A 17,434-nucleotide genomic window follows, 5' to 3' on the forward strand; every position below is an offset into this window, starting at 1 on the left:
ATTAAATTTAGTGTGAGTAAATCTGTAGCATGCAAATTCAAAATAATACGGCATAAACCTGATATATCTACGTGCTAGTAATATCAAATGTGTGCAAACAGTTGTTTATATGAATAAAGAATGAAAATAAAGATATATATCAGAAGAAAGGCAGGTAACTAAATTTAAGGATAAAGAATATAATTAAGGAAATCTGCCTCATTAGGGTGGAAGTCTTGCCTGACTTGAAAGGCTGTGTTCCTTTCTTAAACCTATGTTCATGAAGGAGGTTCCTGTCTTAAGGTGCCTGAACTGTATCTGTGACCTCGTGGGGGTGCTGAGCATGTCTTTTACTTTCTTATGAGCTTAATTAGCACATGATATGTCATTTATATTATTTGGTTTTGATTTTATCATACTAAATTTTTTTACTAAAGTAAAATTTCTATCTCTAAGCTACTTGGCACTTGAGCAGTTTTACTGAGGCAAAAAGAAGTACAAAAAACTTATCTGTGTCTTGCATATAATATATTTTCTGATTCTGTAACTTCTCAATCTGGTGAAAGCTAAATTTACCTAAGCAGCTTTTAGTGGTTGGTCATATATTCTAGAGTCTCCATGTTCTAATCTTATTCCATATCTAATGGTTATTGCACACTACTTCCCATGTTGCTCTATGTGCCAAGCAGTCTGGACCGAATGATAGGCAGGCAGTGGTTTCTGCTACACTGGCAGAGACTTTTGAACGGCCTTCTTTCTAGGTCCCTCCCCATCTCAGAGGTGACAAACCTCCCTTTGGAGTGGATTGCACTTGAGTTTTCATATGTTCCTGCTTTAATGGCCAGACTAAATATTTGTAAGGTTATCAGAGTTAGTACAATCTCACTCTGCAGACGGTTTGAAGGTGCTGGTAGCAGAGTTCCAAATATTTCTGAGGCTTTGCCAAGAGCAGATGAGGAGTTCCTGATCTATTTTGCCAAAAAATTGCTTGTGTGATCTAAGGGAAAGCTTTATTCTTTCTTTGTGTATTGAGTGCTTTTTAACTCTCTGTACAGTGAGGCCTTGACTGCTTCATGAAACTAAAGCAGTTAAGCTTTACAATTAAAATTACAGCTGTTCTTCTGGAAGTGGTTAAGAACTCCCACTCTCTGGTTCATAGTAGGCTGGCACTGGCTTGTGCCAAGAGCTACTGTCAGTGAAATTATTATTGTTCCCAAGAGGTCACGTAACGGAACGCTGCCAATACAAACCACAGCACTGCAGATTCTCAAACTGTTCAGGCTCTAATGCAAACTTCTTTAAGCAGAGCTTGTTCACCCACCCTCCAGGCTACTCCTGCTCTCGGAAAACCTCAGAAGCAAGAAAAGCAGAAGTCAGCAGTTTCAGTCTAGATTTGTTGCATTCTAAATGTCCGATAGGTACTTAGAGTGGGGCTGCCCTGGGTACATGGAAGAGTACTTGTGGGCTTCTGGCCCTTAGCTGATAGCAGATTTTTACCAGTGGGTCTCAAAGTGCTTTCAGAGAGTGCTCATGGTCATCCCCATGGCATGGGAAGGGAAATGACTTGCTGAAGGTTGTGGCCACACCATGTTCAGGAATCAAACTAAGGTACACTGAACAGTCTGGTGCTTTTCCCAGTGGGCCACTTGGTCTCTACGAAATCAGAAAATCAGTTTCTCAGAAACACAGAGAAAATAATTTCAATATTTTGTACCAGAAAGGAGTAACTGTGCTCTCCTAGTAGGAAAAAGGTTTGGGAAATCACTAGGTGACTTATGTCTTGTGCAGGCAATGGTAAAAGCAGGGCTCTCTGGGAGCAGGGACGTTAAATAATAGGGACATTAAAAACCTACCTTTGTGCACTTGTGAGCCCATTCATGGACAACCTGTGTACAGCCTATTAAAAGAAAATTTTAAAAAGTTGCCAGGAAGGCAACTTGAAACATTAAATGTACTTTAGTTATTGAAAACTATATAACTATTTCTTTAATTACAAATTGCTTCTGAATGAATTAAGATTTTAATGGATTTTCTTATTCAATAATATATGCACTCTGTATTGACATTTTTAGCTATTTGTCGTCATCGTTCACAGCTGATTTGCTGAATATTTCCTAATAGTTGGGGTTTTGTTCCTGCATCTGCATTCACTGAAATAGCTGCAGCAATATTGGATATTTTTGCCCTTCCGCTGTTTGCTAGAATTCTTGTGGCAGAGGTGAGAATCCTTGCAGCTGGGTTATGGCGGCAGCTCGTAAGAAGGCTCCTGAACCTATGCTGGCAAAAACCAAGTACCCAGCCATGCTGGTTTTGCCTGACACCAGAGAGGGAACATTTGAACTTACACCTACGTGGTGGGTGGTTGGTAGTGACAGGTGAGATGAATCACTTAATTGATTGTCTGCTTTAAAAGTTTTATTATATTTTATCTCTGAAAAATGTGGCTTGCTGAAGGCCAAGTTCTGGCACATCTGCAGTGATGTTGACAGCTGGGGTATGTCAGCAATTGAGACCTGGCACACTGGGTAATGTGATGGGGAAAAGTTTTGGTGGAAGGCTAACATGAAAATACGTGATTTTAAGAGCCTTTTTTTAAACACAGAATGAAAACATACTTCTGGTTGCCCTGAAGCTCCATAGACTTTATCTCCCATGCCTGGTGCAGCTGGCTGGACTAGCAGAATTAAATTGTCTGGGGGTGATGGAGCAGGAGACAATTACAAAATTACTTGGGTACTAAGGGAACTCCAGGAGATTGATTGATCCAACCCCTGCTCTGTTCAGGACAAAATTCAAAGCCAGAGAAATTGTGCAGGACCCTGTCTGGGGAAGTTACAAAAACTCCAGGAAGAAGATTTTACAACCTGAGCATTTATGCTTGTGTTTGACACACAATTTCCTCATAAATTTCTTTTTACTAATGCATGTTGTAAGTCAGGCTGCCTGGCTTTCAGAATGCCTTTGCTAAGTAGATGTGCCATGCTGCTTGCTTTTTTTTTTTTTTCATTTGGAAATGTGTCGTGAGAAGGTATTTTGCTGGCAACATAAGAAACATGTCAACAGAGGTACTTTGAAAAGCTTTTAAGTATGCAGACAATCTGCGTTTTCCTTCTCCTCATCTCTCTTTTAACTGTTTTGTTGGTGTCTTCATTTTGATTTATCTGAAAATAAATGGTAACCTGTCACTGGGAACATTGTTTTAATTGTAGTGTGAAATATCCAGTGAACATTCTTTTGAAAGCTCCAAATAATGTACTATCAAATTGCAACTTGCATCATTAGAAATATTAGCTGTTACACAAAATTTTAACAATTACTAAACCCCCCTACCCATCTGCTCTTATATGCTGCCCTCCAGATCAAAACCAAACCAGATGCTGGTGACTAGGGACACAGTGGTAGATGACATTGACCATCTACTGCATTTATTTGGTGCTAAGTTTTAAAGAAATATAAGTACAACAATATTGCTAAATCTTTATGGTAACAGTCTGTTCAGTGCCTATTTTGTACTGGAAAAAAGGGAGGATACTGCTTTCCTGTGAAATGTTGCTGACAGCCAGGAAAAGTGAAATGCACAGGGAATTTTGTAAGGTAGCATTAGGAAATGTATGGCCGAACTGGCAAACTAGAGCACAAATGCTGCAATAAAATTTAGTTAACGAAGGAACAGGAATAGACAATGAAGTGTACTCTGCATATTTTAATGTTATATAAAGCATGATAAAAAGCAGTAAAATTCTGATTCTTTCTTTTCATATTTAATGAACTCTCATTGCAAACCTTGTATTAGCATATGAGTTGAAAACGTCCATTCTCTCTTTATAAGAAAGGGAAATCTTGTTTAAACTCTGTTCCTGTTTTATAAACTATGACCATGCAGTCTACAGTTGTAGATGAGATGGGAATTGCAATTTGCTTCAGCTGATGCACTTACATGAACATGGAATCAGAAGTGAAGTTCCCCATTGCTGATGCCCTTGAATTTTGTATTGTCATTTTTTGTGAGCATGGTTAACTTCCTTTTTATGTTGACAGAGTAGAGACACTGCTCTGTCAACATAAAAAGGTTTTATTAGGCATGTTTTATGCCATCATTCCTTGGATAGCTTTAATTTAGCATAAACAAGTGCTTCCTCTGAGCACAGCTGTCCCTTCCTGCCTCCCTCCACATCCCACAGCCTTCGCCTGTGCCCCTGCTGCTCGCCGTGCTGGGACCGTGTTTGTGTGGCTCCCCAGTGACCCCACCGAGGGAAACCATCGCTGTTGAAATGAAGCTCTGTTTAATGAGCCGATTCAAAGCCATTGGTCCTTCAGCTTGGTTCAGGACACGGCTTCACAGACGTGTGGAAGCACAAAGGAGAAGAGTGGTGGGAACAGGTGTAGAGAGGACACAACCTGCTTCTTAGCAGCCTCATTTTAGGGTACTTTAATCTGATCATGGAACTCCTCATTAGCAGGAGGGTGGCTGTCTCCTTTCTCTGGTAACATAAAGTTCCTAACTGAGGCATCCCCTTCTGCCAGCTTACCACTTCTCCCTTTCTCTCGATCCGGGTAGGTGTCAGGGTGCTGCAGCTTTATTTGAGGGACAGGATACAGATGGAGGAGCCTGTGTTGGTGCCTTCCTGAAGCTAGATTTACCCTGGTCTTTTCGGCATGGTAGGACTGAGGAAGAGGGAGGAGAGAAACCAGCCAACCCTGCCATATTGTCTTCTATGATACTCTATTCTTAACTTCTTTTGGGCAAAGAAAAGGGCATTGCAAATAAATTTTGCTCTTGGACACTAAATTACACTCCTTGCTAGGCTCCAGAGACTTTAAAAGTGAATGGTTTATGCCAGATTAAGTAAAAATTAGTTGTGTTTGAAGCACAGATCCATTCAGCCATATTTAGTTTGCTAGGTACTGGAAAATAGAGAAATGCTTCTAAATGCATGACTTTCCTAACTGTCACTGACTCAGAAATAAGTCTTTAAACATAAAGAGCTCTACTTGTCTTTATAAAGAGCATCCGTTTTCTTCTCACATCCCTTTCTGTTTTTGGGGGAAGTGAGAATGAACCTTGAGTTGTGGATTTCCCCTTCATGAAATAACTTATTTTTTAAGTTCTTTCTATACAGAAAACAGATGACAATACCTCCTTGTTTTTCTTTCATTAATGACCCATTTGGGTTTCCCCAGAGAGCTCTTCAGGCTCATCTGGGAGCCCTAAATTGCAAGCTCTGCTGAATTCAATAAAAAGAAAGATTTTTCTTTTTACAGCTTTTTGACCTTTTTATGCTACACCTAAGTATATGAAGTTTAAGATGATCAGGAGAAGATCTTTCCTTTATAAAAAAGATCCTTTATAAAGGGTTGTATATTTAATCTTAAATAAATATTAATGCAGAGAACTGTCACATTGGTTGTTCTTCATTACCCGTGAATTCTGCCAGTGGATTTCAAGAGGAGCAGTGGGGGAAGGTTGTTTGTTACGAATATTATTTGGCAGAAAGTCAGGCATATTCTACGATTTCATATGAATGATATCCTCTGAAAGTCAGCTAGCTTCCCAACCAACTCTGCTTGCTGTGCCTTAGCAACAAGAAAAAATCTGTTGCCACATGGAAACGGATTGGGATTCATGACAACACTCCCTATATCCAGCCACCTTCAAACAGCACTAGCATTTCATCTACTAAACACAAGACCCATGTCTTACTTCTGCTTAAAACACCTATCATTTAGACAGTAGCAAGTGATGTCAAATGCAAAAAATTCAAAGGTGGCAAAATGATAAGTCATATTGTTCAGTAATTTTTTGCTCCCTTCCCCCATTCCTTGCTTGGCATGAGTAAGCACTGGGAATAAATGAGCATTTACTCCTGCAGAAATTACTGCCTTCTTGTGTTGCAGGTTGAGGAGGGTGTGCCAGGCAGGTACAGCCCAGCTTTGTTTCAGGATCTGTGTTCAGATCAGGGCTAGAGTGGAAACTCTCTAATTATTGTAGCTGCTTGCTTTTGGCAACTCCAGCAAATATTTTTGATAAAAAACCCCCACAGCTTTCTGTCAGGTGTGACAGTTGCAGTGGTTTCTGTCGCTCTTGTGGCATTGGCATTGTCATTGTCAGGGTTCATAATGGGAGAACAAAATCTGGTTGAGACAAAAATAATTACTTTTTGATTTGTTCGTGGAGTGGGAGAGAAGCCTGAGGGAAATTAAGTAAATACCTCTGGTGGATTTTAAAAATTTTTCCTGAGCCACTGTATTCTTACAGCTGAATGATCATTGGAAGGAAAAGTAAAAGCAGATGATTGTTTTTGAGAGTGAATTTGTATTTAGCTTTATTTGTGATCCTTTTCCATATGCTCTCATAGTTGGAATGTGAGAAGTTTCCAGCATGAGTACTTGTGAAAGTGTATTTTAGGTTTGGATGCTTAAATTCCTGTTGGATATGTGTCTGAATATATAATTTCCTTTGTGGTCACATTAGCCAATTTAGGATTCAGGTGTTGAGTAGTTGCAGAAATTCCCCTGTCAGGGAATAGAAATGATCTCATTACCAGGTAGTCTGTGCTATGCCATGTGCATTTCAAAATGAGATGATTTTTTGTTCAGGCTATTTATATTTAGGGAATAACAACATCGAAGCATTTGCTTAATTTTAAGTATATTGAGTAATCCAGTTTGAAATGCACAAGTGCTATACTAAATTCTTTAGGGACATAGTGACAGTGCCCTGAAACTATGAACAATTGTTTTACTATATTTGTATATAACAAAAATGTTTCTAGAACTGCTCAGCAGTATGGAGTTGAGCATGGGCATGTTTGCAAATCAAGCTCTGATCAAACAGAAAAATATCGATGAGTGGGTTGTAAACTGAAAACAGGTAGAATTTGATTGCACATTGCAAACTCCTAAGCACAGAATATTATGCTCATATTTTGGAAACACAACCAGTTAAAGACCTAGATATTTGAAAAATCTGGAGTGGAAACTTGGACAATATATTGGGGAAGATGAATCATGGCCTTTCCTCATTTCTGTTAGTTTTAAAATAAATCCCACTCTAAAAGATTTAGTAACAGGAGTAATCTTGACTAAAAAAGAAATTCTTCCTTCCCATTTTTGTCAATTTTTTTTCTTGCTAACTGCACATGAATATCAGAAGCTCTTAGAAGAAAGGCAAAACATTTCTGTTCCATATTTGAAATTATTATTTTCCTACAATTTCTATAGCCTCTTTTGAGGTGTTACAGTGTGACTTCTAGTGTAGACAGGTTGCTGGCTGTTACCACTGCACTAAATCCCAGCTGAGGAAAGCACTTGAACTGGAGCTTGAAGCACTCTTGCTTTGTTTCTTTCTGAGCATGATAGTGATTAAATTGCTAGCAGATGTATGGAGCATTGCTGATGCTACTGTGACTGCAGTGCTGGCAATGGCAGAAATATCAGCAGTTGTTGGAACAGCTTGGGCAGGAGGCGAAGCACAAGCAACTTGTAGGCAAGTCATTCTCCCAAACTGAGACGTGGCCAAAGCAAAATCCCAGGTCTAAAAATGAGGAGAAAATTCAGATGAATCTCCAAAAGATACGACTAAACCCGTGCTCTGTAGTACCATTAGTCCTTGAATAAAACATTAACCAGGTTGTAGTAAATGCACAGGGAGTTGCTGTAGTGGAACCGGTTCAATACTCTCCAAAGGAAGGAACTAAGTCAGCATCTTACAGTAAGATACAACCTGTTCTTTCCAGTGGAACCATTAGTATACTTTGTTGTGCAGTATGTTGTGGGGGAATTTCTTTCCAAACGTCTAAAAAAATCAGTTTGTGCTGACATATTAAAATATTATCATCAATATCTTTGCATGCTTAACTTTAAATAATGTCAGAAATTCTCAGTTTGTTTTAAAAACAACTGTACAGTTCAAGCAATACTAACTTAAACTTAGGTATAGACCTTGCATGTAGTATTAGTCATTGAATTAGCCTGTGCTTCTAAAAACCTACCTGGCATATTTAATTCTTTGGCTTATAGTTCTATAAACTGATCATATAGATTGTAGAGAAATATTTCCTTCTGGATGTTTCAATTACTTGCTGGTCACTTTATTTTAATCCTCCCTTTCTTTTCACATCATTACTCTACTCCCTGCGATTTTAGTGATTTTAAATACCACAGTAAACTCCTTTATAATTTTTCCCAATTTCAGACTAAATTATCTGTGGTGTATTCAGATTTGGATACTAGCAGTCCTATTCCAAAACCTTCTATGGGCCTCCTGGCCCAGCTGTCCTCTCCTGTCACATGCAGGTTGTGTCCCCAAGCTAGGACGGTGCCATCCCTGTGCCACATTCATAGTTCAGGCTCTGGATCATCCAGCCCGCAGGACTGCTCTCTGCCTCTTTCTTCCTGCGTCCCCAGCAGGGAAGATGAAGCCACCTATGCACACCTATCCATGTATGATGGGGCAGCCCTTCTGGAGGACACCCAGTGCTCTGGATCTCCCACACATATGGTCTTCTGTACCAGGACCACACGTGCTGCCATAGCCTGGTCCTCTCCCTGACATGTGGTTTGGCAAAGCTTCTCCTCAAGCTGGTGGAGAGGCACATGGGGTGCCAGGGTGGCCGTAGCTGGAAAGCAGTACTTGGCATGGGCATCAATAACTGTTCCAAGGTAGTTTTCATGAGAGATGAGCTGTTTGCTAGATGGTGAATTAATTTGCTTTAAAAAGCAAATTAATTAATTAATTTAAAAATTTGGGCTTATTCTTAGAGTGGTTTGCAAATGTATTTTCAATCCGTGTGTGTGTCAAAATAATTTGGGGGGAGCAGCCTACATTTACCAGCTATCTTCAGGGAGAGCCACCCAAAATTTGGAGTCTTTAAAGATAGGCTGGACCATTTACAGCCCAGTTTGTCCCCAACAGCCAAAGCAGAGTCTGCTGAACAAAGGTGTGCTCAGTACCTAAATATTTAGTGAGGCAAGTTAAAAAAAAAAGAAAACAGGATATATCATGGCAGTTAGGACATAAAATCCTAAATTTCTGTATCAATTTCAGCCTAACTGCAATGAGTGTTTCAACATTACACAGGCTGCACTAGCATCAACATGAAAGACCATTTTTTCTATTCCAGAAAGCCACTTCCACTTTTGTTTTGTTTTCTCCCATCCAGTTTCCATTTTCTTACGTTTTTAGAATTTTGGGTGGTTAGGTTCCTGTGTGGCAAGCTAAATGTAATCTCATGATCCCTCCAGTGTTTCATGTTTGCTCCAAGTTGATATGGGTTCAGGCTGCCACTGAAAAGCTATTGTCCTGTCCTCCCTCCTCCCATTTCAGGGCTGTGAATTCCTCCTCTCTTCTCTGCACCAGAGCTAGAACTTTGTGGTCTGAAGGATAAACTAGAAATTTGGGGTTTTTTTCTCTCCTGGTTTTCAGCATCAGACACCTTTTGCAGACTCCTTGGAATTTCTTCCTAATATCTAATCTAAATCTACCCTGTTTCGGTTCAAAATGATTACCTGCTGTCCTTTCACTACACTCCCTGACAAAGAGTCCCCCTATGTCCCTCCTGTAGGCCCCCTTTAGATACTGGAAGATACTACAAGATCTCCCTGGAGCCTTCTTTTCTCCAGGCTGAACAATTCCAACTCTCTGAGCCTGTCTCCATGGGAGAGTTGCTCCGTTCTTGTGATCGACTTAGTGGCCCTTCTCTAGACTTACTCCAACAGATCCCTGTCTTTATTATGCTGGGAAGCTGACATTTGGATGCAGTACTGCAGGTGGGGTCTCACAACAGTACAGTAGAGGTGTAGAATCACCTCCCTCAACCTGCTGGTCCTCCTTCTTTTGATGCAGCCCAGGATACAGTTGGATCGTGTCCAGTTTTTCATCCACCAACACCCCCAAGTCCTTTTCCACAGGGCTGCTTTCAATCCACTCATCACCCAGCCTGTGTCCATGTTTAGGATTATCCCAACCCAGGCACAAGACCTAACACTTGGCCTTATTGAAATACATGAGGACTGCACAGGCCCAGCTCTCAAGCCTGTCTAGGTCTCTCTGGATGGAATCCCTTCCCTCTAGAGTATCAGTCACACCACTCAACTTGTCAACCCCAGACTTGCTGAGGGTGCACTCAATCCCACTGTCCATATTCCCATGTTAACATGAGGATGTTCAATAGTATGGTTCCAGCGGGACATCACTCATCACTGATCTCCATGCAGCCATCAAACCGTTGACCACAACTCTTTGAGTGTGTGCATTTCCTTATCCACCGAGTGGTCCGTCTGTCAAAGCCATGTCTCTCCATCTTAGTGACAAGGATATGTGCGGGATAGTATGAAATGTTTTGCACAAGTCCAGGTAGATGATGTCCGTCTCTCTTCTCTTGTCCATCAGCACTGAAAGCCCCTTGTAGAAGGCAACCAAATTTGTCCTTTTTGCTGAGTTTCATTTTACGCTGTTATGTAAGTGCACGCTGCAGTACCAGTATTCTTCCTGAGTGAGCCTCCCTGTCCTCTGTCAGCGCCAGCCTGGGAAAGGAGCAGGGAGCAAGGAAATCAATGTATAAACTTTGACTGTGCTGCTGCAGTGAGTGAGGCTTGTGGGATGAAAGGCTTGGACAGAAACCAAGAGAAGTGGTGGTATGTAGGGCTGCTGCAGAAGCGAGGTGTTAATGACATGCCAGCTAGGAAGGGTGAGTGGGATCTGAGGCAGTGTTGCGCTCTTACAGCATCTTTGTTGGGTATGGGAGAGGGAAATAAGGCTTATATGTTACAGTATTTCCATATGGAGCTACTGTTTTGCATGGAACTACATTAAGGTTCGTGATGAACATGGAAGGGTAAACAGCGATAGATGCTTCTGTGGTTCCTCATCCCTTCCCTTTCTAAAAACACAGTAGCAAGAATACAGGGAGGAAAAAGCAGGTGGTGTTACTGAAATATGGATTCTGTAGTTCTTACAGGGTGTGAAGGATGGGGGTTTTTTTGATTGCAATATACCAAGTGAGAATTGGATCCCTCTCAAAGCAAGAAATTAATTATGCTGCTTACAAGTTGGAATAATGTGAGGGAGCACCACATGATATTCCTGTTGTAGTGCCAGTGCACCTGCACAACATCTTCTTTTCCACTTCCAGGTTTATTTTAGGCAGTGTTTATTTGTGTCTTTTGTGGCTTATAGTAAGATAGAAGTTGCAAGTAAGCATCAGCATAGACAATATCTTGTCTTTTAATAATTACAAGGTATGGGAGGATCATGGTGAGTAAAAGTGGGGTAACCTGATTCTTATGGAGATGTTTATCCTGTCTTTGCCTTTCAGAGTTCTGGTTCACTGTGAATTTTATAATTTTAAATCACATTCTTTATTGATCAGTGGTAAGATTTTGGCATTTGCATTTCCCTGCTGTGAAGACATATTTGTGGTTTTCCTTTCTGTCTCCTGAAGTATGATTCCTCTCTAATTTCATTGAGTGATCAGTAATTCTCATGTAATGTAAAGCAGAGCACAGAAAGTCTGTCTTTTCTTTGTGCCATTTTGTATAATTGCATTATGTTTCTTGTAATCTCTCCTTTGTAAGGTAAATAGTCACAGCCTTTTCTGTCTTTTCTCCTATTAAAATGTATCCAAATCCTTTATTATTCTGACTACTTTTATGAATCCCCTCTAACACTGGAGCATTCATTTTTTCAGACACTGTTACCAGTGCAATATGTGGCACAGCAGAGATAACACTGATCTATATTCGTTACCTCCCCACTGGTCGCCATTTTATTCACTATTTATCCTAATTTCTTTTAACTACAGTTAAGAATTTAATTTAGAAGAGTGGTCTTCCTTGAGAAGGGTTCTGTGACCCTGAGGTGTCTTCACTGAATTCATAAACTTTGCTTTAAAAGTATGTGTAATTACATTTTCTCCCTCTAGTACATGCTGGTTTCAATGTTGAGCTCATCATGATACTGTCTTTTCACCCAGCATTTTTTAGGTTTATCTTGAGATTCTTCACTGTCATTTTTGATCTTTCCTGAGCCAAATAATTGTGTGTTATCTATAGGCTTTGCCATCTCATTGTTCATCTACTTTTCCAGATCAAGAATAAATGCAATAAACAACACAGAACTGAGTTTATCAAACCTTTTTCCTATGTAAAACAGTCATTATTTGGAGACATGAGTTAGATTATTCAGATTATTTGATAAATTGTTTTTATGTAGATTTCAATAGCTAAAAGACTAGATTGCAGCTACTTTTTTGGTTTTTTTTCCATACAAAAACCCTAACAAAACTAACAGTCTCCCAAATTACCTTACAGACCCTGTCCAGAAGAATCTCAAATCCCTATTTGGAAACTCCTTCAAATAAGGTACTTGTGAAGCTTCTTTTTACTTCCATTTCATCAAACAACATAGTAGGAATGTTTTTGCTTCGGTTCGACCTCTTAATCATAGCTTTGAAGACACTTGTGAATGTGACCTGCAGTTAAATCCAGTTAAGGAATTATCATTTTGTGTGTGTGTGCTACAAATCACGTCTTTCTATTACTGAGTTTGCAAACTGAATTGTTGCTAATTCCAATGTGCACTTGCTTCCCAGTCACTTAAATTATTACCACTGTTTAGCTTACTTTTACAGCACTTGAGAACTCTGCTTTGCATGCCACAAGACTTTGCTGTCTCAGAACTATTCTATATGCCTCAAAAGATTCCTAAACATAAGGGGCAAACAAACAAAAAGATGAAACCAAACAGCATTGTTTTCCTTTCAAGTTAGTAACTTGTGTCACTTGGTGTGTTTTGCTGGGACAGTGAGGAAACATCACAAGAGAAGCCCAAAGTAAACTCTTCAGTAAGGAGTGGTACACAAGATCTGGATGGAATATGGTTTTATGGAAGACTGAGTTGGGTTCTATTTTGATAGACACAACTACAGCCTTGAGGTGCAAGGTAGAAGTCAGGTGTGGGGAAATCAGAGGTTTGTCCATTCTGAAAGACCATATCCTGGCAATGCATGGATGAAGTGATCTACAGCTATCACAGGAAACCTCTGAAGGTTCTGAACAAAAACAAAAGACTATGAAATAGTCTTCCAGTGTGTATTAGGCTTGAAATAAATTATTTAGCTCAAATACATAGGAAATTATATTTATTTTAAACTGTATCTGTGTGTTTTTGCAATGGTTAATATGTCTCTGCTTTGCTAGGATAACATGTGTTTTCATTTAACTTGTCTGTTGTTCAAAGGCAAAGCTGATGGACAGTAAAAACTCTCCTTTTCTAGGGCAGCAAATTTAAAACCAGCCCAGCTCGTGGGGCACCTGCAACCCATGATACAACTGGCAGAAGCTGGGGTGCATTTCCTATGAGACTTTGAGTGCTTGCTTGTTATTTATGGGACGAAGCCATTGCTCAGAGGGAGGGAACGGACAGTGGCAAGGCAATTTACTACAGCAGGAATAAATCCCTGTTTGTCACAGTTTTCAATTTCTCTTTTCATTCAGATTTATGGAGAAAGTTCTTCCTGTGCTGGGAGAGCTCTCAGGAATATTTTTACTCTACAAGCTTCTGACCTAATTAAAGACAGGGTATACCTTACTGGCATTTGCAGGTAAATCAAAATAATTTTTTTTAATCAACTTTATGAGTTTTATTTAGATTTATCTATGCCCTGATTTGACAAGAGCGTATATTCTGTGTGAGAGGTTCTGTGTATGTCACTAAGAATTGAAAATATTTTCTTAAAAAAATTCTTTAAAGTCTCATGTATCTTAATATCTGTTCTTACATTACTATGTCAGTTGCCAGAAAGCAGCAGTGGCCTGATTGTACATCCATTAATTCAATTGCTTATGATTTTCATATACAATAGTGTTTGTCAGTTATTTTGTTGAAAAGAAAGAGTATTAATTTCAGCCCTGGTTTGGAGTTATAAAAGAGCTTAATTGGATTCCAAGATTTAGTGACACAGTGATTTTTGCATGTAATTTATGGAATATTTCTGTAATGAAGTGATTTTCCATTTGTGTTGCATTGTAGCATAAATGCTTCCTCCTGTTTCCAATTATACCAAAACGTGCAGCTCTCTGTTACAGCACCATTCTTTTGCACCTGTGTTTAAGAAAAATCCACTACTTTTTATTTATTGTTATTTAAATATATAGATTTACCAATAATATGAAAGATTAACTACATCCTAGAGCAGCACTAAAGGTCTTGCACGTATTGTTTAGCTGTACTGATTATGCCTATGCTCAGAAAGGAAATAAAATCCTGAGGCTAAAAGCTGGATTTTATTTATGACATTTAGATCTCTTATGCACCTTTGGATGATCTGTATGCAGCACAAATTGATAAAAATGCTATATATTGCAAAGTATGCTACATGAATCAGGTATGTAAGGGAACTTGCTCATCTGACATAAGTTCCCTCATTGTAGCTAAAGGTATCCCCTGAGGCTTGCCAATGTAATTTCTTCCCTTGAAACGAATAGGTTTACAAAAATTAGCAATTGAGACAAAGAGTTTGCTCTGCTGAACAAAAAGGTTGAATTTTGATAGCTTTAAAAAATAGCTCTTTATTATAAAAGAATGTTTTAACATTACTGTAGTTTAAGAAGTGAAGTTTTGCTTATTTTCAGGAGAAGCTGTGTTGGATCAGAACTCGTAGACTGGCTTTTGGAGCAGTGCCCTTTTGTCAAGTGCAGATCTACAGCAGCTGGAGTGTGGCAGCTTCTCCTGGATATGGGCATAATATTGTCAGGTCAGTCTTGACAGTACTTCCAGTGTGAGGAAGGCTATCACTTTCTCCTGCATAGGACAGGAGTCCTGTTTTTGATGGGAGAAGGGAAAGAAAAAAAGCACAGATTTATCCAATTTTCTTGTCAGTTGTTTATTTTACTATCCTTTTTGGAATTTTACCTCTGTGACCTTTCATTTCATAAATAGGAAAGAGCAATCCCTTGGTTTTGGCAATTTCTTTCCTTTTGCTTTTGCAACTGTAATTGCCTGTTATCAAGTTCCAGACAGAACGCGTGTCTTTTCCAGCCTTTTTTTTTTTCCCCACAAGCTATTTTAGGTTTCTCACAAGATAGCAGCTCTTTAGTCACTGCAGATCATGGCTTCACCAGATGACTTCTGTAGCTATTAATGATTTTTGTTTTGTCTCTGTTTTCCATAATTTTTAATTACAATGGATTGAGAGAAGATCCAGCTCCTTGAGATGGTGGTGAGGCCAGGTTCTATCCTGCTGTCCCTACCTCCTCCACCAAACTGAGGGATTTGGTCCAGCTAATGTGGTTGGTGATAATTACACTGGTAACCAGCCTCTGGATATCTGATGGATTTTACCTTGAGGCTGGGACTACTTAGGTAGCTCAACTCAGATCATACCCTACCCTGGGGTCTGTGCTAGACACTTAGCCTCTATCCTGTGAAAAGGTGAGGAGTTACGGAAGATCTCTGCATATGTACACTGGCAGTGTACCTTAAGGTTTTCTTCAGCTAAACTGACAGTATGTCTGGTCATGCAGCCTCAGCAAGGGCTAAATTACTTGTAGCAGGATCTTGTGCTTTTGGCTTTGGACTCTCTCCTTTTTTCCCCATTAAATCCCATTCTTTTCAAGGAAGACAACTGATGCATCTTCTTATCCAGGTCTAGTCTACAAATCTAGTAGCCCTGAATCTGAGGAGAAGCTTGAATAATGATGGGCTGCATCCCCGTTACTTAGCTTTGTTTATTAGTGCCTGACCATTAGTGAGAACAGTTTAGAAATCAATGGAAACTGAGACTCAGAAATCTAACAAAAAAGAGGAAGGTTTTTATATCCTAATCCTGAACTGATTCCAAAACCAATTAAATATTCATCAGTCTTAATGCTTGAATTTCAGGATCCTGGATATTTTTAAACTGGGGTTCTGGGGTTTTCCTGTTTGGATGCACTGAATTAAACTGAGAGGGCAGGATTGTTTCTGTGTTAAATTTTCAATCCTTTTGCCCTGTGTGATGGTACAACTCAGCATTAAGATCAAGTGCAATACAGAAGTAGAAGTATGGAATCTTTACATGGTGAAGATTTAAAGGAGATCTAATATTATTTTTTCTAACAGTGGACAGACAACTCTATTTTCAAGACTCTCATGCTTTCTACCAGTTCTCAGCGGATGAATGTACCTACCTTTTCTGTGAATTTGAGAAAGAGGAAGCATGGAAGAATGGAGTAAAGCTCCTGCTTCAGCTACTGCCACTGTCTCCTCCCAGGATTGACATGTGCAATCTGTAAGTGTGCATGCAACTTTTACTGACTATTTTATAAGTGTCTGGCCTTATAATGACACTGTTTATCCCCAAATCACCTTGCAAATGAGACAGCTTTCTTTTGGGGGTTGACAAATCTTGTAGAGATGTGCTTTTAATCTAAGGTCAGTATGGGTAGAAAAATTGAGGCACTTGACTTGGGGTTTTGGGCATATTACAGTTTTTAGGCACTAGCTTGCTGCCTCTAGCTTGCTATGTTACCTGGGCATGTGATTTTTTTTTGGTCTCCTCTTACATTTGGAGGTTTGGCATGAATTTGGCAGCAGGGATGCTCTGATGCTGATTGACTAGCAGATCAGATGCCCTTGTGATGTGTCTGGATCAGCTTTCAGATGGATTGACAAGATGGATGGAAATGTGATACCTTCAGTCATTTGATTTTAGTTTTCTACTGTTTGTTTGCCAGAGCTCTGTAGTCTCACATTATTATTCCTTTTTCAGAATATATCTTTCAAGAGTTTTGCTTCCTATATGCCTCCTCTTTCACCTGACTATTGGATGTTATCCTACTCTCTGTGCTCGTATGGCTGCACTCTAAGGTTGCTTTTTAGAGTGGCTAGAAGGAAACCATAGTTATTTGTTCCACAGCAAGAGGCCAAAATAGAGGAGAAAAGTGTTAGTGAGAGCTCTGAAGACTCATGACCATTTTTTCTTTAGTAAATCTGCAGGAGCTGGCCTGAATAGACAAGCTGAGTTAAATTCTTCCACTGTCCCTAACATGATGATCCTCAATACTTTGGAGATCTATTACTCTGGCAGTACTAGAATTTATTCTTTTTGATGCCAAAGACAAAACTTTCCTCTATGAGTACTTTCCTTTTCTACATATTAGCTTTTAAAAATGCTCATTCTCTAAAATGGATGTCCAATAGAAATGTTTTAAATGAGTACAAAAGCTAAAGACCCTGTAAGCTGCCTCAAGCCCAGATTCTTAAATTCAGACATGTTGAGCTGGTTGGAAAAAAAACCTCAGTAATTTCTCTACCTGGGTCAGGGCAGAAACTTGATTCCCTCCCCTATTGCTGACTGCCCTCACCAATCAAATATTGGCAGTTCTGGAGTGGTGCTTCCCTTTAAAATGCATTTATTTGATCAGCTTGAGTGAGTGTAGACAAGTGATAAGAACCCCAAGCTGGCTAGAGCAGCAG

General features: G+C 39.6%; 1 protein-coding gene across 1 annotated transcript in view; it reads left to right on the forward strand.

The window, feature by feature from the left end:
* The window catches only part of RAPGEF5 (Rap guanine nucleotide exchange factor 5), a 159,343-nt gene that overhangs the window by 16,385 nt on the left and 125,524 nt on the right, over positions 1-17,434 (forward strand). Inside the window, exons 2-5 of the mRNA XM_039570699.1 lie at positions 12,289-12,339; positions 13,474-13,580; positions 14,611-14,732; positions 16,079-16,247. Of these exons, the coding sequence (XP_039426633.1) occupies positions 12,289-12,339; positions 13,474-13,580; positions 14,611-14,732; positions 16,079-16,247 (449 nt within the window). The remainder of the gene's footprint in view (positions 1-12,288; positions 12,340-13,473; positions 13,581-14,610; positions 14,733-16,078; positions 16,248-17,434) is intronic.

Source organism: Corvus cornix, chromosome 2 (assembly GCF_000738735.6).
Source record: "Corvus cornix cornix isolate S_Up_H32 chromosome 2, ASM73873v5, whole genome shotgun sequence".
NCBI lineage: Eukaryota > Metazoa > Chordata > Aves > Passeriformes > Corvidae > Corvus > Corvus cornix.